The sequence below is a fragment of the Papilio xuthus genome, unplaced genomic scaffold (genome assembly GCF_000836235.2).
Source record: "Papilio xuthus unplaced genomic scaffold, Pxut_1.1 DF827680.1, whole genome shotgun sequence".
Taxonomy (NCBI): domain Eukaryota; kingdom Metazoa; phylum Arthropoda; class Insecta; order Lepidoptera; family Papilionidae; genus Papilio; species Papilio xuthus.
The window spans coordinates 4,443,088-4,470,989 of record NW_013530969.1 but is presented as its reverse complement, the minus strand read 5'-3'; the positions used below and the strand labels follow the sequence as shown (position 1 = coordinate 4,470,989).

The 27,902-nt window shown below is 34.3% G+C and overlaps 1 protein-coding gene across 1 annotated transcript; it reads right to left on the bottom strand.

Annotated features, from left to right (window-relative positions):
- Positions 1-1,456: 1,456 nt before the first annotated feature.
- FNSI (flavone synthase I) lies at positions 1,457-27,895 on the bottom strand. Its single transcript, XM_013311399.1, has 6 exons — positions 27,105-27,895; positions 8,217-8,338; positions 7,396-7,530; positions 5,769-5,922; positions 4,339-4,550; positions 1,457-4,158 (listed from the first exon to the last, which is right to left on the bottom strand). The coding sequence occupies exons 1-6, from the start codon at positions 27,172-27,174 to the stop codon at positions 3,814-3,816; spliced, it is 1,038 nt and encodes a 345-aa protein (XP_013166853.1). The 5' UTR covers positions 27,175-27,895; the 3' UTR covers positions 1,457-3,813.
- Between the last annotated feature and the right edge of the window lie 7 nt (positions 27,896-27,902).

Below are 27,902 nucleotides of genomic sequence, written 5' to 3'. Positions count from 1 at the left end.
AACGATATGTTTGACACAGAAATTTTGGTTTCAGAAGCCAACGGTAAGTGTGTTTATTCGACTTAACACAGATGTTTGATTTTATTTGCAGATTTCTATAACACACAGGCTATCTTTTTTTAATACCACCCGAACGGAGTCGTAGGCGAACGCTAGTATGTATATAGTTCTTAACTTTTTTATGAATGATACAAATAGTCACGTCGTTAATACGTGAAAGTCAACAGAGCAAGAATTAAACATATCTATGATAAGGCATAAAAGAAATTGAGAATCGAATTTAATCTTGTACTTTGTGACACAAGATAAAGTGAAGCATCTATTGCTTGATAAAACTAACAGTAAGCTTCCACTGTTCAAACATAAGTACAAAAATATAAAGTAGTCACATACTGATGTTAAAAGGAAAATTATTTGTGTTTTAATATTGTAGTTTGATTTGATACTACTGCACAAAATTATTTCACTTTTTGAAAGCTACACTATTCCCAGGTTACATAGGTTGTATTTATTACTATAATAGATTTTTTTAATTCCGCGCACCCGAAGTATGCCACTGCTAGTATTATTATAAAAGGCAATAAAATTCCAATGATTGAGGAAATGGTAGAAAGTTATTTTAAATTGAGAAGCAAAAAGCTGGCAGGTAATCGAACCAAAACTAAAATAATGCAGGTTGAACAGTTAGCTTCCCACTTTTTTTTAATATATGAAAAAGTCCACTTCACCAGATATTCCATGTCTCTTCTGAAGATAATGAAAATTAATTCTTCTTTCTTACAAATTAAAAAAAAAACAAAACTTACCATTACTTTTATTCCCAAACGAATTCTCACAATTTGAGTGAATTTTCTTTGTGGTTATTAATATTTATTTGTGTAGCTGCACCGACGGCATCTAGCAGACCACTGTGACGTAGTGCTTCCCGCCAAAACATCATGGCGGCTTCGATTCGACCACACGCGAACTACGCCAAAATAAAAACTCAGAAATAGCCGACGCGATTATACCGCAGCGAAATTAAAATAGGAATACGTTGCGTCCGAGTGACGTTTGTAAATCTGCGTTCCCCCCAACAGAGCTCACCTAGCCACGACAGGTTTGGAACAGAGGCAATCTGGGTTTTGTTCGGAATGTCAAGACTTTTTTGCTATCCAAGTTATGGGCAATAACGACAACTTTTCTATTTATTGAAATAAAATTAGCCAACTTATTTCTATCTGGAGATATATTAGATAATTTGTAAAAGGAAGTTCTTTTTTAAAAAAAAAAACATTCCTCCTCTCTACCTGAATAAAGAGTAAAGCTCCCACTCCATTAATGGAGCTCGTATGAATATCAGGCCTTAGGTCATGGGTCGCATCCAACGATTGTTGACATTTAAAGACCACGTGGTTCATGATTCAAATCTTTTACTTGGGTTCTATAGATATCGGTTTGAAAAAAAAAACAATGATTGTAGAAGACAATTATTTATTTCTTACATTAATTGCAATTTCAATATTCCAAAAGTAATAATATCTATATTTGACAGAGGTATTGTACGGTTCTCGATTAATAATACATTGCGATAGTATAGATCACTCTGCGATGGACGTATTTTTTGAACACAGTTACAGAAAATTTTTGTGCACAATTTTGTACGAACTTGTAAAATTTCACAATGAACACGTGAGAATCTCCTATTTCTATCAAAATATAAAAGATCCATTTTAACAGTTGTGATAACGATGTTATTTCATACATGTTGAATCGATTTATTGCGATAAATTCTTAATGTTTTTTTAAAGATTTTGACAGCTGTCAAAATGGACCTTTTATTTTGTGAACACTCATAAAAGTTTGTCGGTAATATTTCGTATTTATGCTAAATAGTTAAGTACAAAACATCGGGACTTGTAAAAATCTTTGGACATTTTAACTAGAGTAAACGTAACAGGAGAAACTTGGTGTGATATCAAACAAAAAAGAACATTTTAAGTACAGATTACAAAAAATTTCGATGTTCGAACACATTCGTCGTATACTTAAGTACGAATACTAAATTGAGCTACAAAATTATCACACGATTTACTTAATATAGGTAATAAGTAGTCGTGAAGACAAAACCCTAATAATAAATAAAAAAAAATAATTTGATTATATTATAACCTAAAAATATAAAATGCAGAAGCAAGAACACAAGGCAAAAAATAATAATAAGGTATGTTTAAGTAACAAGTTGAATATAATAACTCGCAGAAAAACTCACGTCGCTAATTGCTATTTAATTCCACCAACAGTCACTACCCGCGGACTAATTAATTCACATACAATGTCATTAAATTAAGTAAAACTCGACGACTAAATGTGTTGCCATGCTATTGTATTATTTTAATCACATCAAATGAAACTTTTTAGATTAAAGATAGCAACACAAATATACCAAATGTTTGATCCAGAAATCAAAATTGTAGCAAAAGAAAAGTCAATTAGTTTCTTTTTAAAATTATGTTAAAAATTACAGTTTGTGCTATTTAATGTGGCCAGGGAGTATATTCATAATTAGTCAAAATTAAATAACAACAGAAATATTAAGTTCTAACAAAAATTGCGCTAAGCAAATCCTTCACTAAAATATAAATTTCACAAAACATTTTGTGAAATGCCAATTAGGAATGATAGTTTTTAATCTCGTACCAACATGAACATGGTTATAGGTTAGTAACAAATGGGCAAATTGGTCACCTTTTACGAGACCAATATGTTGCCAGTTGTAAGAAAGAGACGGCGACATAAAAAGTAGAATGTGGGAATGGGATGGTGTACCGATATTTAGTATTTCAATAATTCTGTTAAAAGGCAAGAATTTTAAATACGGAATACACCAAGAGAGCCACCTCAGTATGAATATAATTACTATATTTATTAATTATAAAATCGTTATTTATAAAATCTCTTTTTATTCTATGGAAGCATCTTTTTATTTTTTTTAAATACACAGCTTTTATAAAAGTATTGTCGATTTGCCATGTAATATTTTGTAAAGCAGTCTTATGAGAATTTCACTACAAAAAGTAAAAATGCCTTTAGTTAAAAAAAAAAATTCTCTGAACTTTATATTTGGTGATGATCTGTTAAACTTTTTTATTATTTAAGCTTTTATCTATATGGAAACGGACAAATATAGTTTTTAATAATATTTTTATTAAAGCTGTACTTTTTAATACGACTTATTTGATATTTGCATTATTGACGTCTGTAAGAATTGCGAATTTATTTTTGTAAGATAATGGCCAATTTTTTTCTTCCTTTATTAAGATTTAGTTTGAATGTATTGTACCTATATAATGGGACTAAAAATATATAAGTAGATAGTTATTTAATACAATTGACGCAGTTTACTTAGAATACCTAACGGAAACTATTGAATTGATCAATTGACATTTTATCGAAGTACCTACACATTTTTTTACCAAATCACTTAGTTTTATTTTTATATTTGATGTCATTTATAACGTCTTTTCACAAATACCGTTTACATCTGTAGTAACTTTAAAACTGACATTGAATTTTATGATTAAAAAACATATTGGTCATGGATATTGCCTGACATGTAACAAAATTACTGGAGTTCCAAAATAGTTGCGATTTTTATTTAATTCAAAATTAAAACTTTAATACAAGAAAGGTTTTTTATTCGTAGTGTAAATTGGTTCTTTAAAAAAAATGTCAGTTTCAAAGCAGCCAATCGTTAGCCGATAGTCAATGCGTGGTGTGTCGGCGGGAGAGGGCGGTGTGGTGGTACTCCTTGGTGCCGTGCTCCCGTGCTAGTCACGCATACGTCTCCCTGAAGCGCTTCTGCAGGTGATGGGCGGCGTTGAGCAGACGGTGGTGCAGGGTCAGGTGCGGGGTAAAGACGGGCGGGGGAGGGGCAGGGGCTAGGATGGGAAGCTGCGGGAACTTGGGCAGGGTGGCGTTGTCGTCGGGGTGGCAGAAGAAGGCGACACAGTGTCGGGCGCGGGCGCGCGCGTACGCCCCCGAGGGCACGACGACGCGGTGCAACAGCGCCGGCAGCAGGTTGGTGGTCCAGGAGGCGAGCAGCTCGCCCGTCTGCACCAGGATCGCGCCGGGCAGGTGACCTACGGCCTGCCATTTCTCACTACCGTGCAGTTTTACCTGTAAATCAGAACAGAAAATGTTTTTATATTTAAATAATCTAGCATGTATGTATGTATATATCTCAGAATATTTTGAGCTACCATATGTATAGGAAGGCTATTTCTTAATTCGATGAGCACGTAAAAGTGACATAAGTGTGCTTTTCCTGGTATGTATACAATGTCATTGCAGACTGACCTCAAGGCCGCCCTCAGAATCCTGTGCGAGCAGGGTGAAGGTGCAGCAGTCCGCGTGCGCGCCGCAACGCGTGTACGCGGCGTGGTGCTCGTGGCGCGCGTCGTCCTCCGGCGGCACGGGCGGGTAATACAGCAGCCTCATACTGGACGCGTTACCGCCCTCGCTACGCAACATGCCCGCATGGCAACCCAGTAGTGTCGCAGGCGGCAACCCTGATCAACGACAATATTAATAATATTGACAAACGTACAAATTATACACCGATAAGGCTATCTGAACCGATGGGCATTAATCAAACTAAATTATAACAGCTCACTAGCGCCCCCCTGTCAACGTCAAAATTGTTACAAAATTCTCTTTGTCCTGAAGCCATCATGTTATTTTAATATTTTATGTCATTTTGGGCGCCTTTCTCAGTTCCAGGTTCAGATATTCTTGTTTGACTATTATAGTAATTGCAGTATAAATACTACTCCTACAGTTTTATATATTATCTAGTTATTATAACAAAAATATTGAAAACGATGAAGATTACACAAACAATTTTTTGTCTATATAATAAAGTCGGCACACGGCACATACATGTACAAAAGTATAATAATATGAAGAAAAAAATAAACAAGTTTTTCATATAATTGTTTTAAATAAGCGTAGTTGAAACATTAATAATGATAATATTGTACGAAGTCAAGTTTAAAGTAAAAAGTTAACGAAAACCTGAATCATTTGAATGAATCACTGAATACTTGAGAGAATGATTTCTCATACGGTTTGAAAAGCGAATAGTAATAAGTCAATGAGTCACACAAGTGATATAAAATGTTTTGTTGATATTTACAATGTGTTGAAAACAAATAAAGATTATTGTTGTTTAAGACCTCTCGTATTTTCTTGTAATTAACAACTATGTATATTTATCGTAAGTTTTATATATATTTTATATTAATTTTTATGTTATGTAAATTGATTTTAATGAAAATATTTATCGTGCGGATTTCATTAAATCATAAATGCGTTATTGGTGCGAAATTTTTTTGCACCTAATATTTGTCTTAAACTGTTTCTGATAATTAATATGTTATCCGAATGACCGTTTGATTTTCTTGATCTGTGTTAAAAACTTTTGACAAATAACCTAACCTAAATTAAGAAAAAAAACCTGCGGCTGTAATAAATAAAATAACGACATCTATTGAATGCATTTTAAAACTATGTTTTAATTTAACTTTAACTTAAAAACTTAAATTTTATTAATAACCTATAATGTCTCACTTTTTATTGTAAAACATGGAAAAATGATTGAGCAATAAAAAATAAAAAGTTACTGCTATCCAGATTCGAACTCGTTACTATCTCGCATACGCATATGATCGACTATTGAACATGTTCTTGTGTGTGAAATAATATTGAGTTTATAAAGATATGCTCACCGAATGCATACGCAAGCGCTTGCAGCAGCACACGCGACAAGTTGGTGAGGTCGTGCGCGAGCGGTACTGCGTGCTGCGGGAACTGCGGCACGTCCTCCTGCGCGGGGAACGCTGCAGCCGACAGCGATGTTATGTTGTACGAATGACGTAACTCCTGACGACAAACACATTGCAAGATGTAACAAAAGACGACACAAAGAAAACACACGCACAAATAGACAGGGCACCACGAAATCCACAATATGATAGGTAGGTAAGACCAAATTTGAATCTCTGCTTGAAAACAAAATACACTAAGCAGTTTACCTTCTACAATAGTATGGTTTAATTCAACTTAGTAAGATAACTTGGCTTATGTTTTTCTTTTCAAAGATAGTAAGATATACCTAATTAATTCAGACTAGATGTAAAAGCTAGTCGGACGTCTAAAATAAGTAGAAAATACGTGCATACTCAAAAGAACTTGTGTGATCTCGGAGATATTTAATTGTATCTCTTACAATGAATTGCATACACCTGGTAATAACAAAGTTGCTTGCATTTTAATAATGTCGCATATTAATACAATATCTTTCAATCTAATATTTATTATTCTAACAATGATCTATTTTATATCCATAATTTTATTATCAACACAATTTATATAAGAATAATCTACATATGTGAACGTTTGTAGTCAAAAAGTATATATTTATGAATAATTTATCAAGTAATCAATATGAACTTTCATAGGCTCTATAATAAACATATTCTTATACGGCAGAAATCATTACTCGATTCTTGATATCCAGAACAATATTATTGTAATAATTACTTTGTATCAATTGGAATACATTAATTATTTTTGCTTGTTTGCTTGTTTTCTTGCTTGCTCTAATGCTTTTTATAGCAAATGAGCAATTTTACATCATGATTTTAGGTATACTATTGTGATCGGTTTTGAACTCATTTTCAATGAAAAATTCCGCGGACAAGTGAAATCAGATTGATTATTAAGTTCGACAGTTTAAAGAAATTATTTGCTTATTAAAATATATGAATAGATCGAGTTGGCAACTGTGCGAGTTATCTGGACTGGTTCCATAGGGTGTCAGAGGTATCAGCTAAAAGTAGATGTGACTACAGACCAGTTTGTGAAATGCTTCGTTCTCTGATCACTTATCTAGAACTTTTAGTGCTGAACGTTGTTTCCAGTTCTTATCTATGTTTATACCAAACAGGATGTCGAAAGACCCGAGTTAGCAACATTGCAAGTTAAATTAGACTCGTCTTGGCATGCATTTAGCATACAAGTTGGTCGCCTTCTTTTTATTTTAATTGCAACTTTTTGCGCAGTTATTTTCAGCCAGGAATTGTTAAATACATTCTTTTTGCTGTGGTATAATACAATTTTATATTACACTTTAAACGTTATCTATGAAGAAATAATTAAATTCGTAATACAAGCAATAAATAGTTTTCAACGGGGGAGATATTTTTTTTATCTTTGTCAGCCAGATTCATTGGTAAATCTCTCGTATAACTGAATCTTTTATAATACTTTCCAACCACGTTAGAGTTTTAAGTGTAACCTTCAAAATGCGTTAGTAATGACGGTAATACCTTCTTCGTGCTTTGGAATTGTTACCTGCTTAGTAGTATCGAACTGCTCCATCCCTGGTCGGACATAACCGTGGTTGCTGACGGGGTTGCGCAGGTACTGGGCCCTGCAACCCTCAGGCAGCGCGCATAGGTTGTCCAAGTCCGCATACACGGCCTTTAACTGAAATGCAACAGAAAAAAAAAGGATTAACAAACATATTGTCATCCCGTTTCTTCACTTCAAAAAAACAGAAATAACTATATGTTGTATAGGTTTTTTGACAATGAAAGGAATAAAAATAGTTTACGTTGTTTTTTGCAATTAGGGTAGTACGTGGTGTTACAAATAAGGGTTTTCCCTTCCCTTTTACGGTTTGTCACAAGTAGGTCAACGACCTTATTCGTCATCGTGACTCAGTCAATTTAAATGATAATATTTTTTTTACCAACTGAAATATTTCTTCAAAAAACTGGTATTTTATTATTCATGTCGCAACAAGTTTGATATCATTGTAACCATAATAAAGACTCGACTGTTATCTACATTTTACTTTAATATACCTATCAATATATTATTAAAATAAATTAAAAAGCTATTTTGAACAATAACCAAAGAAATTATGTTTCCAACTTGTTTTTGGCGCGTAAATAGTTTCAATATATTACTCTATTTTTTCTTTCGAAGTTTAATGGTGAGCTGGTGGACTGATGTTGCCCGATTTTGCAGAAGCGTAGAAGGATTAGCTGCCGAAATACTAGCTCCAAAGTTGGTATATGATAATGCCCTTATTGGCTTTGGAAGCAGAATTAGAATATTTGTTGTTGCTGCAAACTGCTGAAGTTTAAGTGTTCTAAATTTAAACCCACCTTATCATCAGCGATACCATGGTTGACAAGCATGGCGAGTCCTTTGCCGCTGAGCGCCGCGAACAGTTGTTGCCCGATGCGGCGCACCACAGACTTCATGGGACATCCATCGGTGCCTGCAACTGCAAACAATACATACTTATATTCACTGATAAATCAACAAAAATATGCATAGACAACAATAATCGACATTTTTTTTTTAAATATTAGCAGATTCATTTGTAAATTTACTAATATTTCTTTAACCATTCCAACTAAGCTCTAGGCTTGTGCTAGGATATGGTTTACGACAATAGTCGAATGGCGGGATTCGAACCCCCGACCTCGTGGTCGGAAATCCGTACCCTTAACCATTAGGCTATTGACGCTTTAAATAGCGTATATATAGCGATAGAAAAATATTAGAATAGTTTTTCCCAGACAATGGCCCGAAGAACTTAATTTTTGATTGAAGAATTAGAAAAGATGAGGAAAAGATTGAGAAATTGTGAAATTACAGTGACAGAATTAGGATTTTCATAAGGTTTTACCCGTAGACAATTAGTTAGTCAATGCTTCAAGGCAATCTACGAATGCGTTTGGATCACCAAGTACAAACAGTACAAATACATACATGAATAAAATATGTATTCCTTACGTATGTATGTATGTTTGTACGTTAATCGTTAGCTGAAGGTCTGACCGTGACACGGTTCTGTGACAAATGTATTCCGCTGCCGGTACCCGCAAGTCATTTCAAAATTGTTGTTTCTTTTTTGCAACGCTTCGCAACTACGTCCAAGGCAAATGTAAACAGTGGATGTACGCATGTTTGTTTAGCTGTTACATGAACAAAACATACTTAATATAACTGATGTTTTTAGCAATATGAAAACGTCAAGTAATGAATTTTCTCTTTTCTCATTACAAGATGATAAGACAGATTTTAATAGTCTAATGGTTTGATAAGGAGCTTAGTAATACATTCTTTCCTATGGTAATCTTACATCTTACTTCTTTCTGAAATTATTAATACGAATGTTTAGATGTTTGTTTGAAGATATCTCCAAAACGTCTGCATGGATTTAGCTGAAATTTGGCATAGACGTAGAACATAGCTTTTAGTTACTAATTAAGTTTATTTAAATACGACGAGGCCGGAGTCGCGGGTGACGCTTAGTATATTGTAATTCATTGTATTGAAGAATTAGCCGCCAAACTCGGATTTGTTGTTTTAAACCAATGATAAACATAGCCTGTGTTTACTCATTTTACAATACGTTTAAATCAAAACGCTGTAATGACTACATACCACTTTGGAACAGAAATACGCGGTTATTTTTGGCTCAAGGGTTAATACCCTTACTATATTAAGGTCCACATAGAAGACAGCATGATCTTAATCTTACTTTAATCACTTAATGCCGTACTTAGAGTCGTTATGTGATCACTAAGTGTAAGTTAAATAGAAAAAAAAACACTTTGTGTACATTATATATTTGCGTTACTCAATTAAATGATTACGTTACTTTATTAATGAATTATTTTTTAAAATTTCTATCTGTCTTTTTACAAATGCTGGTTTTGTTCGTTTGCCGGGACTTTTACAGGAAGGTAGGTGATTTGAGCAGGAGTAACTGAGACTATGTTTTTTTTTATTTTTATTTTCGTTTACGTCGCGGATAACTAGCAGTTTATAAAAATATAGACACACCGTGAATGTGGCCGTTAAACTTTCACTAAACAATAATCATTGTTTTTTTTTTAATTATGTAACTATATTTGTATTATTTCAGAATAACTTTCATGACATAGCTGTGAATGTCTGTTGAAAGTTAACACTGAACAATAATGTACAATCGCCACTCACTTTTGTCTGTATCGGTTTCATGAGGTTAAAGGACGGTAGCGTACAGCCGCGAAAGCGAAGCGAAAGATATGAAACCGAAGCGAAAATGGAACGCAGAGTTTAGATAGAACTATTACATAGGTTTGTTTTCGTATTAATTTAGTTGCTGGTTTCATTGAAACAAATGAAATACCATACCAAATTAATAACAAAATTGGGTTCACTCCGGTACGCTTTAAGTACAGTGTAGAGGAGGCCTTACATAAAGGCAAAAAACTGCTCATTTACAATTTTTACGTAGTATAAAAGACAAAAAAAATAGACGGTGCTTTTTCTCTGATCCTTTAATATGTATGTAATGTAAATAGTTTTAAATACTAAAAACAAACATTTAGTTTCGAAAGCAAATAGAAACTCGAAATTGTCGAGTCGATAACAAAGAACCAGTTGTTGCCTTGTAGTTTCTTGTTGCTGACGTCACACAGCAGCTTGTTAAATAGACGAATCGCTAAAACACGTCGGATATTCTAAAATGTATATGAACGGACTCGTTAAGGACATAATTCGCATTAATAAAACTCATTTTAATTCTGCTCGTGCGACGGAAAAAATGTATTACAGCAATCGATTGGTAGGTAAATTTTTACCATACAATATTTTTTTATCTAATCCAAAACACACTACAAGTTTATTTAAAATGATTTTTTTTGTATATTCTATTGTAAAGAATTGAAGACGGAAGACATCTGTTTATACTACACAGCAAAAATAATGAAATAATCATTGTAACATAGCCGCCAAAATGAACTTTAATATGAGGAGCTAGGAGATATGCCCGGCACCAAGTGCCTTTTTTTTCAGAGGGAATGTTTTAAGCATACTCCGCGCCCTGGGTGGACGCGGTAGTTATGTGGGATTTTCTTCCGGATGGGAAGCATACCCACTAAACCCCTCTGTTCCTCCTACGCATCATGGCAAGGCCCTGACTTCTCGCAGAAAGACAGGGTTATGTGAGACTTGACTCACTGAAAGTCCATTGGTGCCCATCCACAAGTACAACTTGTGAATCCATGGATCTCTAAAGGAAAGCGTCGGGACTAAAAATAAAGCATAGATAAATAAAATCTGACAATCCCATTAATAGTTAAATACAGGAGACAATGCTAGTATTAGATTACTACGTTCATAGACATGGCGCCATAACCTTATAAGGAATTCATAGACAAGTGTACATTTTTTTGTTCCAAGTAATAAATATTCCACCAGCATAGTACCGCATTGCAATTATAAACATTTAACATTGTATTTATATAATTGTGACATATATAACTTATTTAATTAAGAGGAAAGTCACGTTAATCTTACTACTATCATAAATGCGAATGTTGAGATGGATGTTTGTTCGAAGGCTTCTCCCGAACGGCATGGATCTATTTAAAATTTGCCGTAGATGTAGAACACAGTCTGGAAGAACTCATTCAAATTAAGTTATATTTTAATTCTTCGCGGACGGAGTCGCGGGTGACAGCTAATATTAAATTAAAATGAAGATCAAATATAATAACCTTAAGTGGGAAATTGCAATGAAGTGCAGTATTTGATGCGTTGTTTCGAAAACCATAGAAAAAAATGGTAGCGAAAAAATGAAGAGCAATATCGTCGTCGTCGTCGTCCGTCGATGTTTATAAGCTGAATAGTTATTCATTGGTACAAGTACTGTTTTATTTAAACATGGGAATGTAGGTCGGCGATATACACCATGCGCCCTAAATTTTATTCCTATAATTGGATTTAGGGCGAACGCTCGTTATGTTGCGTTGAACTCACAACCGTATTGAGTGTTGAACAATTTCAAGAAATAAAGTAAAAATAATGTGTTTATTTTTTTATTTTATAACAGTAATTGTATTGGTAAAGGTAAATCTTACTAATATTATGAATGCTAATGTTTAGATGAATGGATAGGTGTTTGTTTGAAGGTATCTCCGGAATGGCTCAACGGATCTTGATGAAATTTGACACAGATTTAGAGCATAGTCTGGAAGAACACATAGGCTATTCACCAAGTTTTTTTTTAAATTCCGCGCGGACAGACTCGCGGGCGATTGCTAGTACTCGGTATAAAATAAAAAGCTTCTAGACTTTGTGTTACGAATGATTTCATACATAATTTATGAGAGTTCCTGGCCAAGGAGGCTTTTACCGTACATTCAATGTGTGAATTCTATACTAAAAATATGATTATGTTACCATAAGACTTTGGGTGTGACGGTTACTAACAATTAACTTTATTTATGAATTGCGAAGACAACGCAATTAGTCGACATCTGTTTTGTTATACGGATGCGTTCCGTACTTGGCTAATCATGTAGCGTGGGTCATAGGCCAAGGATAAATCTTCATTGTTATTAATACATTCTTTCTAATTAAATACTTATTGTAGTTCTTAATTTTAATAAATGTGATGAAAAGATCTCTTTAGTTATTAATTTTTTTTTCGAGTGTGTCGATTTGTTTTTTTTTACTTTTTTTTTTAGTTAATATTTTTTCATACTATTGTGCTATAATCATTTATGTGCGTGACTATTAAGTTAAAATTAACCATAATGAAAACAAACGTTAGCAAATGTAACCTAAAATATTTAAATATGTCACGTTTACGACACACAGTCGCTTGAAACCGATAAAGTATTGGCTTATGAAAAATAAACTATTTTTTAATAATTACAAATAACATTTTATTATTTGAAATAAATATTTCAAAGTAGAAATCACACTTTTTGTATCATATTATTACTGTGAGTTTGCATCGCAAAAACCTGTACAAAAACATATTGTTCTTTTTCATTCGTTTTGTAAAAATAGAGATAACATGTTTGTATACAGGTTTTATGACAGTGGAACCTCACAGTTACAATTGCCGAGAAGTAGCCTTGGCTCTTAATTTTAACATAATCCTCATAGTATCATTTTTCCGCAATGTGAGGTTAGTTTTGTCAAACAGTATGATAACACGTTTCCACTGCTGATTGTAACGTAACGTGCGCATTGTAATTCGTTAAAAATATATCAAATACAAATAGGAACGAGGTTATTTCTTATCTCTGGTATTTATTGCCATATTTAGAGCGCTCTTTTAAATTTTCAAGGACATTTTTGTACTCTTAAATTAAACATGGTATCTATCAAATACGTACGGTGAAGGAAAACATCGTGATGCAACCTGCACATATCTGAGAAGTAATTCAAAGAAATGTGTGAAGTCAACCAACCCGCACTTGGCCAGTGTGGTTGACTATGGCCTAATCACCCTTAACTTAAGGTAGTCTCCGGGCCCCTCGGTGGGGACGTATAGTGAGCTGATGATGATGATCTATCAAATAGTAGTTACTTTAGTACTTGAAAATATTAACCCTTTCTGTGCCACTAAGATTTTAATATCAAAGTGAACTCGCCGTGCAAGTCATATAACGTGTTAAACTAACGCAAGCGCAAGATTTGAGACTATTGTAAGTACAATGGTATCTAATAAGGCATTGTGTTCAAGTATTTGTAACCTAACACTTGTATCGAATAATGCAGTTATGCAATTACATAGTTAGGTAACAATTTAAATTAGAATACGTTCGCCGAATCGGTCTCGGGTGATTGCAATTTTTCATGTTTAGCTCGTTATAAGTCTACTGATTGTTACGGAAGCGACTGAATGTAACCTTAATAAACTTTTATACATCAAAAACAGACGTGACGTAATTTTAAGAATTATAATTGTATGATGTTTTTTTTGTTTTGTTTTTATTCTCTTGCATAAAGACGTAGATGTAACAAAAACATTGTTTCATATTGCTTTTTGGATAATTAAGACAACCAACAATATTACCGATAGGTACTTCTATGATATTGTAACCAAAAACAACTAGAGAGTTTTAATGTTGTATTCCATAGACTTGGGTCTTTTATTATATTTTTAAAATAAACATATTTTATAGGTAACAAGGCAAATGGTAAATTAACAAGGGTAGAGCCCGCTTTAACATCTTCGCACGAATTGGCCCGGTTCGCCCGGTGAAATACCACACAGAAGACAGGCGTGAAGTGGAAGCAATTCCGCGTTTCGTCTGATGAGTGTGCGTCCCGGAGGCCTAATTAAGTCCTCTTTCCCTTCCCACCTTTTTTCTTATACGGAAATGATAGGAAGTGGAAGTGGACTCTCCGGATGAGAGGATGCATGGAAAGGGAAAATATTTTCTATCTGTGCATCCTCTCCTCCGTCGATTAAAGGAGGGCAACGCATATGCAATTGCGTATGTCTATGGGCAACGGTCACTTTGCTATATCAGCGATTTCTGGTGGCGGTTCGCTCGTTTGTGATACCTTTATGATATAAAAAAATACAAAAGAATAAATAAAACCACAACAATGTAAGCAATAGAACATTTTATTGTGAATTGTTTTTTGTTTGTGGCTTTACGTATGAGGTCATAACCTATTGCCTAGGTCGTTAGAGTCACGATGTAAAGAATAAAAGATATTCTATTAGCCGTGACTTTATGAGATCAAAATCTCCGTTTAAAACATTGTTGTCTCTCCTTTGTCAAAGATAATGACAGGGATAACGATATTTTATACACTGTATAAAGAGACCGGATATAAAAGACCTACCGTAGGTTTCCGAGACCAAAATAGAGATTTTGGTAATAGGTTTTTCCTCCGGTCTCCTCTTGATTTAATTAGTAAATACAAAAAATAGAACGACTTTGGAATAGTTATTATCCTTTTATTTGTACAGCTAGCAGTGGCTGGAATTAAAAAGAAAACTTTTTCTTAAAACTAAAATTGCGTGCACCATAGGTGTTCACAGTTTATGTTCTCATTTCATAAATACTTTTTCTCGAAGCGTTGTATGATTCAGTGCGAAATCGCTAAACGTTTTATAAAGTAAGGCAAACACAAAGATGGTAAAGTAGGCCAATAGGTAACACGGAAAGTATTAGCCAAGGATTTACAGTTATAATACCGATTGATTTAGTTTAAGCTTCATATTATATCTAGTTTTATTTAGATTTAGAACAAAGAATATATGTACCGATCTTCGATTGTTTTGCGATATGAGAACAATATTGTTTTCGTGGGATTTATATTCTTGATCAAACACAATAGATATCTTCTGTGATTAGAACATCTAATAATGGACTAGAACATTTAGTTTTCTTTTTCAAAGAGGACCAATTTGACATGAAAAGTAAAATAACATATTTTGCTTATTTGGACCGTAAAATGGTGGTCCGTTGTCTCTGTCTCCTCTAGGTTAAGGGCGTGAGTTATGTCGTTGTTAACAAATATTCCATCGACGCTTTTTGAGAAATCATTTCGAATATTTCATATGAAACATAAACAAGTTTGTAAATACTATTCACCGTATCTGAATTTCCTCTGTTGAGTCATATTGCATTTAAAATTAAAACCGCCAAAGTTAAACAAGTATCAAATTGTTGTTGCGTTTTAGTATTGAATTCCTTAAATGTTTTCTTTTTAAACTTGTTACAAATGGTGCTCTCACGCTATATTCGTTAGCATTTCTTGTACAAAACGAAGAAGTATCTACTTTATAATGTAGGGTTACAGAAAAGGGCGTCGTTATAATTTAACGCTTATTCTGATAAGTAAAGCTATGTTTAACATAAAGTCTGTTAGCTTCTTTTTCTAGTGCCTCTTCAGTCTTAAAGGTTAGCCGCGAACTTGGAATATTTGGTTTTGTCAAGTGCATTGCGAAACAGTTCCTCCGCTGACCTAATCCCCGTCCACTCCCTAATATTACGTAGCCACAACGTTTTCCTACGTCCAGCGCGTCTCTTGTCTTCAACCTTGCTCATAATTTTCGTTTTTTTTTTGTTTTTATAAAACAGAAGGGGGCAAACGAGTAGCGGGAACACCGAGGTGTTCAACGACGCCTATGGACATCAGCATTACCAGAGGAACCGCAGATGCGTTGCCGGCCTTTGTGATTTTGTGACTTTGATTCCTTCCAAAGTTTCTTTTTTCTTGAACTATCTAGCAACGCGTTGCATCGTTGAGGATGTTTTATCATAATACCAATTACTTGTTTGACAACTTCTATAAACATTATTTTATCCATCAAATAGAACATGAAAGGTATTTTGCTTTAGCAATCGATAACGACGTTGTTAGTAGAGCCGTTTGTAAATATTTAGTTTGCACCGATTTTACGATAGCGTTGCGAACACGTGCGAACGTAGAACGTGTGCTCATGTGCTGAAGAAAAAACACAAACGCATTGCGTTTTGTTATACTGAATATATTTAGTGTCTTTACTGAAAAACACGGGCTTTGTATTTCCCATCATGTTACAATATCGTCAGAGTTTTCTAACAGTTTAACAAAGTTATAAAAAAACCACATGTTATAAAAATCAAAGTATATTTTGGTGTAAAAAATCTGCTTATTAGATGGTATCACATTATGTTGAATATTTATTTGCATTAATAAACGGAGGAGGGGACGCATAGGAACGGGAAATATCCGGGTTCTTAGCGTACCCTTCTCCGTCAGTTAAAGATAGGCAACGCATCTGCTATTGCAGATGACTATGGACAAAGGACGCTTTGATATTTCGGCGAATTCAGGTGACCGTTTGCACGTATGCCACCTTATGAAAAAAAAAAATATATTTATTTCATGTAAACAAAAAAACTTTGCTTAATTACATAACTTATTTAATTTAAATTTTTTCTGTTTGAATATATTCATTTGGGTTTTCACTATTTATTATATTGATTGACATAAACAAAATTACACAATTTTTTCCCCCATAAGTATAGAATTGTATAGAGCATATTAATTGAACACAATGACAAAACTAGACCTTAAACTATTAGACTACTAATGATTCAAGCTAGAATATAGCATTGAATGTATATCCATGGTAATACGTGCAAAACCTTCCTTATGACATACTGCGCATGTTACAGTAAGGAAAAGATAATACGTGAACAACTGTGTCTTTGCGGGAAATTTCAAGAACATAGCTGACGTCAGTATGGGTATCGGCTGTCGTTAAACATATTGTCATCCCTGTCATTCTTCTAGATAAAACTGAAACAACAATATAGTTTAATACAGGTGTTTTGACAGTCGAAACTTAAGGTTATTTGTGTTGCATCTATACTAATATTAGTAAGTGAAATAAAAGGCAGCTGTTTAAGGCATAAATTCGAAAAAAGAAAAAGTTGAATAAACAGTTTCCTATGTCCGTCTCCTGGCTCTAAGCTACCTCCTCACAAATTTTCAGTCAAATCGGTAAAGCCGTTCTTGAGTTATAGTGTAACTAACACGACTTTTTTTATATATATAGATTATAAAGAGGAATTAATTGTTTGCATTGAATAAGCTACGAAACTACTGAACCCATATAATTTTTTTTACTCTGTTTGGAAGCTACAACATCCACGGCTGATATAGGCTTTATTTTTAATTGGGCGCGAACGAAGTCATTGGCAATTGCTAGTCTATATGTAACTTTGTTATGAAAACAATACAACGTCACTATAAGATAAGGTTACCCTTGACATGATGCAAATATTTTTTTATTCATATACACTCTTTCTTTTATTTGCCAATATATATTTTTATTATGTTTTATCGATTTTTATTACACCAAGATTGAAGATATTTTGAGACACTTCCAAAAAGGCAAAGTACGAATTTATATCATTCTAGTGCTTTATGTTATCTAGATAAGGCTTTAATTACTCAATAATATGTACCTAATGATATTAAATTTAGTATATGAAAGAGTATTTTTTAATAAAGAAAAAGGAACAAACGAACAACGGAAACGCCGAGGTGTTCATCAACGACTATGGATGAAATACCAGAGGAACCGCTCTAGCGTTGCCTGCCGGCGTTTCAGAAGGTGATATGCTCGCTTAAAGGACCCTAAGTCGCAGCGGTATGGAAATACCGCCGAGGACATTGGACAACGCGGCTGTGTGTGGCACTTTCGCGAAAATCCCACGGTTGTTTGATGCTACATACTTTATGGCCAAGGGATAGTGTTTTGTTTCTTTTTATTAAAAGTAGGATTTAGGTATTTAGAGCATAAAATATTATTATAATAATAATCTCTTTATATCTTATTTTTGGTAGTTATCGCCTTTATCAATGTGATAAAACAAAATCTACTTAACCAAGATTTTTTCATTTTTCTTTCCTTTTTTTTTGTCATTGTCGGTTATTTTCCATGGACCTTAAACTTTTTTCTTGAAAAAGTGCGAGTTGCGTTTGTTTTAAAAAACAAAACAACAATGAAGGTCATGTTTTGTGTACAAAGTTAAATCGACCAGTTTGACAGAATTAGACACAACATTGCCAGGAATTATTTACTATTCTATTCTTGTATTGACGTAAATAAAATTGAAAAAAATCGATTATTTGTCTTATTACAGCCGCGAAATAAAATTAAAAAATTGTAGTTCAATTTTCCGTATAAAGTCAAGGTTTAATTTTTTATGGTATGTGTTGAACGTTGGAAAATCCATTAAGTATTTTTACGGTATGAAATATTTTAAGACGCAAAATTTAACGATTCCTTGACTTTTTTGCCTTGACTGAAAAGGTTTTTTTGGTGCGTTTCTTTTAGTCCAAACTTACCGCCTCACTTTTATTATATTTACGCTTATGTCTCTAACAATTTAGTAAATAATCGTGAATGTATATAGATATACATATGGATAGTGTTTGTACTAGAACTGGCTGAGCGGTAGTTGTAACGGATACCCAACTTGTTTGTCCGCAGATCACGGACCGCTTCCTAAGTACCAAGAAAAGCGCGTTGTACTACGCACCTTATACCATAGCGAAGTGCGTGCTCGATTGCGGGAACACAAACTAGTGTTGTCAGTTTCAACACCAATATAATATTACGTAGATAATTTCATAGCCTTATTGTTTAGCTAACATGAACAGAAGCATTGACAATTTTCTAATCTTTTACAACGAAATGAAAGCGAAGATTCAACCAATAATTTTATACGTTCGTATTTGTAACTATTAAAGTAACGAACGTTTTTCCTTATCTTTGTGCCAGGTTGTCCAGATCAAAAAGGCTTTACGCTTACTGTTATAGAATAAAGAAAATCAGCGCACGAAAGCTTATCTTAGTCATTTAAGATCAGCTCAAATAATTATATTTGACGTAAGTTGTTGGCAATTTTCTTGATGTATATTTTATGAAGATTTGAAAAAATATTTTCGGACGATATACGTGCATTAATATAAATTAAGTATCAAATGTTGATATACGCTCAAGTATTTTAAAATGTAAGCTAACATTAATAACCGACGTAGACAGGAAAATACCCTTTCCTCGTCTTTTCTCGTTCCAATTCCTTGAATCACATATCATCGTCTTCTAATGAATTGGATAAATTTAAACGGCTTCTTAGTAATAAATAGGGATGCCACATATTCGGGTTTGACACAAATAATGTTTGTTACGTGGTACGTTTGTTCGGGTCTTTTTGACATCGATGTCTTGTCGTGGGTAATAAACGAATTTACGAACGAAGATTTAAAAGAGATCGTTTAACAGTGGTAGAGCCAGCTTTAACATCTTCGCACGAATTGGCCCGGCTCGCCCGGTGAAATACCACGACCACACAGAAGACAGGCGTGAAGTGGAAGTAATTCAGCGTTTCGTCTGATGAGTGTGCGTCCCGGAGGCCTAATTTAGTCCTCTTTCCCTTCCCATTCTTTTTCTTATAAAAAAAGGATGGGAAGTGGAAGTGGACTTTTCGGATGAGAGGATGCATGGAAAGGGAAAATATTTTCTTTCTGTGTATCCTTTCCTTCGTCGATTAAAGGTAAGCAACGCATATGCAATTGCGTATATCTATGGGCAGCAGTCACTTCGTTATTTCAGCGATTTCAGGTATCCGCCCGCTTGTTTGATACCTTATGACATAAAAAAATCGTCCTTTTCTCTAGTAATTTGACAGCCCTAGTAATAAGGCTAATGTATGATAACACTATGTTAATCATTGTTTGCTAAATACATACTGTATAATATACTCTAAATCCAACCTTGTTAATACTCGTGACTAAGAAAATAAGCCTTTCTAAGAATTATATGAAGTTTAGAGCAGAATTTTACAAACTACTAAGATTCTATTTATGACATTAAACATATGCATTGTCTAGATAACTTTTCTTAGACTAAATAACTCTATATCTTATCATTTAAAAAGAAACTTGATAAAACTATAAGTAGGGATGACTTTCAAATTATATTCAATGTAAATGACATAATTATTACTTCACATCCTTTGTTCTTATTAAATAAACCTATATTATTATGTTATAACCACTCGATACAACAATAACTAGAAATTACTCGAGAATCGATAACGATAATAGTGATTATTTGCATAATTCTTAGATTAAATACCATTAACCATAATCCCGGGAAGGCCCGGTTATTATACGTATGTATACGGTATGTATACGACAGGGGTATTTTGCAAAAAAAAAAAACAAAATCTATTCTTTACTATTACAATAATTATAGAAAGAGAATAGAATGATAATAGAATATCTTTTTATTGCCACCAAAAAGTACATAAACAAATTTAATATAAAACATTCAATAAATAGACAATTGTGGCAAACGTCAAACTCAGCATTGCAGAGAAGAGTTAGAAGATAGATAAAACCAAACTGGAAACCACATCTAACGCCATAACAATATCCTGATCTCCCAAGCACCTTCGAAACCATGGTAACTACAGATAGGTGTCCGTCCTTTAAAGTAACTGCGGTCTACGCTCGCAAGATTTTATAATATTTGTAAATATGCTCCCATCCTCATCTAATTCGGTCAGGTATGTAGATACAATAATGATGTATCCATTGGTTAGAAGTCCAGGGAAAAGTGGGCACAGCTGAGCCAATTCCCCCATGAGGTGGATAGATCAGGTCAGAGCGGAATTAGACGTCCCCTTCCATGTTTGTAACAAAAAAGCCCGGGAAGAGTGGAGGCGCCTGGTTAAACGAATTAAAAGAAAAGAAAGGCTGAAGCGACTGAGAAGAAGATTGTAAATACCGCTGGTGATTATTCGAACCCGGTTACGCGTCTTTGTACTTTTTCTTGTATAGTCTTTTACTCAGCAAGAGTTAGCCATAAGTAGCACGTGATATCATTACAAAATGTTTTATATTGATGCAATGTATGCTGCATGGTCGCAAATTGCACACGTGACGTGTGGAATCAGCACAAACGGTGGGACGCATCGATAAATGTTGATCAATGTCCATTACACAGTTGTAAAGATGTTATATTGAACTGCATTTTAATGTTTGATGATGAATTTGACGTCACATTGTTTATTTATTAAGTAATAATCAAGGTAATTCGTGTTTTATTGACATATTGAATGGTCACCATAATGATGTTTGAAAATTTCAACATATTCATCGGTTTGGAATAAAAGTAAGTCTCCATTCAATAACCATTGAAAATTTATGGTAGTTTTCAACATTATTTCTCACATTGAGATTAAAAAATACAATAGGTATCTCTTGTTAATCGTAGGTTTCTGATACCCATAATGAGAGTGATGACGACCTGTTTTATCTCAGAAACCAATGATAAGTTATTCTTAAAAGGTTCTTCAGCTTTTACGGGGTTATAAAAATGGTATGCAAACACACTGCTGCCAACTTATACGATTTACAAATATACTTAAGCAAGTTTGGAGTCCTTTATATGGTGCGTTTCACGTATAGAATGCGAACAATCGTCGCAAATTTGGTTTACACAAATGGTGGCATTTGATTGTTGCGAAACACAATGGACCGCCAGCAAGGCGGACCGCTAAGGACAATTACCACCGCCAATTGAGGTGTTGTGACAAAAAGCATTAACATATATCCTATATGGACGTGTGTATTTTGAACATCAGTACGAACATTTTGACTGAAATGACACTGGACATTTTGCAAAAAAAAATACAAACACATATTTTTTGTTTATTCTTTTTTTACCCACCAAGTGTAAATAACTGCACTAAAAGTGACGTAGACTGAAGTAACATCTGTCGCATGCGGAAACTTCGGTATAATTCCAGCATTTTTGATTACACGCAAAGGTTTTCCTAGAATACAATCATCGCGTAATTACCGAGATCAAATTGAATAGCAAAGCTAACGTTACCATTGAACTAATTCGCGTGCAAGGAGTTATTACCACGCAGGTTAGACATGACGACATGAGGTGAAACTACGCATCAAACTTTGTTCTGCAGTACGTGTCGTGATTGTGTTTTAAAGTCAGGTTACCTTTTTATGGAGGTAAAGGAACATGTGATTATGAATTTTTATAACGATCCGAATTATTTTCTTTACAACAATAAATAAAAGTGAGATTCTTAATTTTATACTTCCTTCGGCAGTTTTAGAAGAATGTTGATATCAATCAACTAAATTACTTAAAATATTTTTAATTACTTACATTTGGTATCTACGCCATTTTAATTGTAACATCACATATCAAACAATTAAAATGTCTGCAATACGGTTTTGTGATTTGCTCGCCAAAACAAGTTTAAATCGACGCATTCCTTAAAATTGTTTTTTTTTCAGGTCAAGACAATCAACATTGTTCTCATTGGTTTACTGAATCCTCTTAAGAACAGTCTTAAAATTTTAACGTCAACGAAGTCAAAATTAATTTGAATGGAATAATCCTACTTTATGTGGGTACACCATGTCTTCTATATTACAAAATGGTTTATCAAAATATTGGCCATAGAATAAAGCGATAGCTTTATTAACGACATAAAATATCGTCTGTAATCTGTTAATAACTGCGTATTTCTTATGTAAAATTTACATTATAGAAAGTGTGTCAAAAAACATTACAGTGATGACCTGTAATGAGTCAGTTTGACAAAAGTTCTTCCTCATTTCATTCGGCAAAAGTATGTGTAAAAGCCTAAACTCAGATGGCCGACTAACCGATTTCGTGGACATTTGAGTACGACATGAAGAGATAAAACGAAAAACAAACTTGTAATTTTCGCGGAAGCAACGGCACACATTACGGTTTCTGTCTGGTGACGGAGACGACCACGTAACATTTTTTGTAGTGACGATCATCGTTCCTATAAATATATCGTTCACAGTTAATTAGAATGTTTTACCGTGGGTTTCTGATACCAAAATATCTGTATAAAACATATCGTCATCCCTTTCATTATCTTTGACAAAACAGAGATAAGAATATGTTTTAAACGGGGATATTGGCGTCGAAAACCCACGTTTAGTGCGACTCGTTTACAGCTAAATTGTGTTCACAAAGATTATGTTACACCGACCGGTATTTATAATTAGGCTTAAACGCGATTGGAATAAACGTATAAAGTAGTCGCTACTTTTTATTTTATATCTTTGATTCGCACAGATTCTTCTATCTTATTTACAAAAGAAACCTGTTTTATAATTATTTTCTTGTCGCACGAAATAAGCTAGTCCATAAAAAGTTAAGTACAGGGCATAGAGTTTCAAGTCGTATGTTCACGGATCTATAATTATATTGCAATTTACATTGTTATTTGCATAATAAAGTTTAATTATAATTCACGCCAACATATGTCGTTGGTAATAACTATTGAGAAATCATCGTAAATTGCAAAATGACGATAATTTGCGCAATGACGTCACATCCTATATAATACTAATTACAATCGTTTACCAATTGTACAATTTATATTCGCATACGTCGTAACTAAAACCAGTCACTGATTACCGGTAAAATATTATTCATACTTTTAATTAATTATCATACATTATAAACGAAAATTCTAGCAAGTTGAAATACATAGAGTAACTTATTGAGTAATTTTAATTAATGAAGAAAATAATACTCTTTTAACCAAAGTTTTTTTATTTAATAAAGGGGCGTTCCCATTTATTTGATATCGGATTTATCGTCTGGGAATCAGGTGACGTCAAAATGTCGGTAAATTATTGATAAATAATAACTGTATATTTTCCCTTTTTAACAGACAGTAAGTCATAGTTTATCTTTCGCAACGAGTTTTGCACAGCGTTAATTGAACAGTCATGGACTTGTCATCGGTATATTGACCCATATTTTATGTATTCGTCCGTTTTATATAGTTTTATTGAACTATTGCATTTGAAGTCATTCGAGTATGTGTCGACAGAAATTATAGATATAATCAGCTATAGAGGAACCAAGATATTCAAGGATTATGATACTTTGCACGTCGAGTTGGCGGTCAATTGGAAGGAAAATGTCAATGCCAATAACTTTTTTTTATATAGAGGGCGTACCGAGCATTAGGTCACTGTTAATGACTGCTACCAAAATTTCTGTTTGTCTTAGAAACCCAAGGTTTCAGATATCACAGATGCACTTGCACCAGCAGAGAACAGCAGCGGGCTTAGACAAAGAGCATTCGCTTACAAGCGATTCCATAGCGAACTTCAAACACGTATGGAACTGACGCGCGACAATCGCGTGACTATCGAAAATTATTGTCAGTTCTATACATTTTTGGAGATCGTTACGAAATCGCTTTGGGGATAATGCACTCTGTATAGCCCTGCTGCGGTGCCGTCATTTGAAAGAAGGTAGGTTTGCTTCTTGAACAACCCGAATTCGCAATGTTCACGCATTGGTTGCTATATTCAAACGCTTTTATTAGTAGCAACTTATGTAATCATTATGGATATGTTTATCATAAATGGAGACATGATAAGATTTAGGTAAGATGAAATACAGCATGCTCCGATATCTTATACATATCGTCAACTTGATAAAAAATTACGGCAGAATAATCTTGTTGCCATATAAAGTTGAAAAAAACATTAACATTTTTTAGATGTACATTTAACCTTGTTGGTGGAAATAGACGTAATAAGAAGTGATTGTACTCGTATACTTGATGTCTATAAAAAGTAATCTTAACATCTTCGTGTGAAACAAGAGATATGCTAGATTAATGTTCATTTCATGGAAACAATGTCAGGCATAAAGATCTTTAGTCGTAAATATACAAATACGTGTAAAAAACAAACCTTTGTTTACCAAAGAATATAACAAGGACAAATATTGGGAAATCCAATTGAATCGCAATTCTCGACCGTGAGTTTGTGGTTTGGATTCATTTATAATTTTTAGCCGACTTCAAAAAGAAGGAGGTTATCACTTCGTCTGTATGTTCTTTTTTTGTGTGTTACCGCGTAACTCCGCCCCTGATACTCCGATCTTGAAATTTCTTTTTGATCAAAAGGTTTTGCTAGCACGTGGGTCTCATTTTTTTATTAATTTCCAAACTCACTAGAAGTTTAGTAGATTTTGAGTTTAAGTTAAAAATGCGTTACGAAAATTTTTACGAAAAAAATCGATCAAAAAATATTTCAAAATCGGAGCATCAGGGGCGGAGTTACGCGGTAACACACATAAAAAAACATACAGACAGACAGAGAATTGATAACCTCCTCCTTTTTGAAGTCGGCTAAAAATTACATTGATTGATGGGATAAACATAGTTTTACGAGCGTGTTTTTGTATTGTAGATTTAATTTACTATGTGTAAAGAGGTAAATGACACCTTGGTCGTATATCGTTAAGAATAGGTATTTATAATAGGAGTGAGATTGACTCGGGTATGTAATTGCGTTCTCAAACCGGGAGCTACAAAGAATTGGTCGGACATTGCCCTCAAAGTTAAACTTATTTCTACTCCTCGTGTTATATTGTTACTAAGTTGCTTACTGGCAACTTAGTGAGTGCCTTAGTGTAGATTTGTTTTTTATGGTACATGAATAGATAACATTGAAATGTATTACGTTTGTTTTTAAAAAAAATACCAAATGTGCTTTATCAATATTATTTATCACTACATAATCTTTTTGATCGATGATTCTTGGATTTGTAGTTTTTTTTTATTTTATCGAAAGATATGTTCACGTGATTTTTTAATCAGTAGATAAGTTTATTAAAAAAAATATTATATTTAAATATTTATTGTTTCCTTTAATCTTGATAGCTAAGGAAAATATAAAGGAAATACAAGAACCTATTATTTTAGAGGCACGTCTGTGCTTTGTAATCAGCCTGATCTAAAAATTCAGTTTAATTATTCGTTCCCATGGGTGAGAACCTAGGTGACAGGTGTTTGTTTCTTATGTAAAAACAATCATTGTTGATGGAATATTGTATAAATACACGACAACTTGTAATTTTTTGTATATTTATATAAATTTTGTGTCCTAATAACTTCTATTGTTGCTCTGACAAAACTTTGTGTTACTATTCAACGTAAACAATGCTTTGTAGATTCGTTAGGGATGGGTCCAAGACGATATTGGCGTTAATGAAACGAAAGGCTTAATTTGCTTTTAGTGGAAAACTAGTTGAATCAATACATTCAATAAACAAAGACACAAAGACTGGCAGAGAGAAGAAAGACGATCAATGAATCCTACGTTTTGCTTTGAATTCAATTAGTTAAAATGCAAACTGTCAACGGTTGAAACATTGAATAGTGATCAACGGATTAACTAACCGTTCGTTGAATCAACGCCCATCCCTAATATTCATCACCATTGCAGTGTATTCAGAGTTTATAATCATCTTGCTGTCGTATGCGTCTAGACTTATGGTAAATAATGAAATGCATTTAAAATTCTTTGATTTACGCAAGAGATTCAGGTGTCAGGGTCTTTGATGTTTGACGTTCAATTGTGAGGCTCTGAACTATGTTGGGATCCAAATGAGGTATAATTTGTGCATTAAATAATACATTATAGACCGCTTTACAGCTGTCGGTTGCCTGTCGGGTTCGCTCAACCACCTATAATTGGGGATGCGCGCAGGTAAACGACTTTCCGTTCCTTTGTGCTTACTTTTAAAGCTTTCGAACCGTAGAATTAGGATCGACCGTTAGGTTTAAAGAACTCCATGCTGTGTGCAATCTAGGAAACAATAATAATGATTTCATTGTGATATTTACCAATATGTGCAAGGTCGATGATGGGGACTTCGCACCGCGACAGTAAAGTCTCCTCCTGCGTAGCCGCCATCGTCCGCGTCGGCTGTGGCTGTCGCTCGTGTAGTACTGCACTCGCTGCACTGGTGCTCCGGCCTCCGCGACCACTCACTCAAACTCCTTATCACTCGGCTCCAGGTAATTAGCAATTAGCGATCGCGACACCGAACGATAATATAAAGACAGGAAAACGATACAGATAAGCACTAAACACCGTACTACGAACGTAATCGTTAAAGTTTATTAAAGTTGTGAATGGTCTTTAGATTACCCCTGGTATAGAAGCGTTCAGAACTCATTTGCATAACCTTGTAGTTCTTGCTCGAGGCGTTCTGCGATCTGACGTAGCAGCAATATGCTATACTGACTTGACACATTAAAAAATGCTTTCCGTTTCTCTCTCAAAGTAAGTATAGTATGTGTTAGGAATGGCTGGTCCCGCGTGTACGACCCGACGGCGTCTGGCGCCCCCCGTCCCTCACAGCTGGCGAGTTTCGAATGTCTTTAGTTGAATAAACTGGCTCACCGTGTGCGATGAGCGTTACCCTGACGTCCGATGCTGGCTCTCACTTATATATCATCGCGCAAACTTTCGCAACCATTCGGTTGTGTCGACACTGTTCTGCCTCGAATGCACTAATGGAGAAAGCGTGTTAACGTGGAAACATGCGAACCGCTCGCCGTCCGGAGGAACACTGGCGCAACGCCGCGTTCGTTTGCCCTGCCCGCAGAGACTGACTCACGTCACGCGGTGGCCGCCTG

Coding starts and splice junctions, on each gene's coding strand:
- FNSI (XM_013311399.1), bottom strand. CDS start 27,174: ATGGCGGCTACGCAGGAGGAGACTTTACTGTCGCGGTGCGAAGTCCCC. Junction 8,339..27,104: donor CATCGACCTTGCACATATTG/GTAAATATCACA, acceptor TATTGTTTGCAG/TTGCAGGCACCGATGGATGT. Junction 7,531..8,216: donor ATGGTATCGCTGATGATAAG/GTGGGTTTAAAT, acceptor GTTGCATTTCAG/TTAAAGGCCGTGTATGCGGA.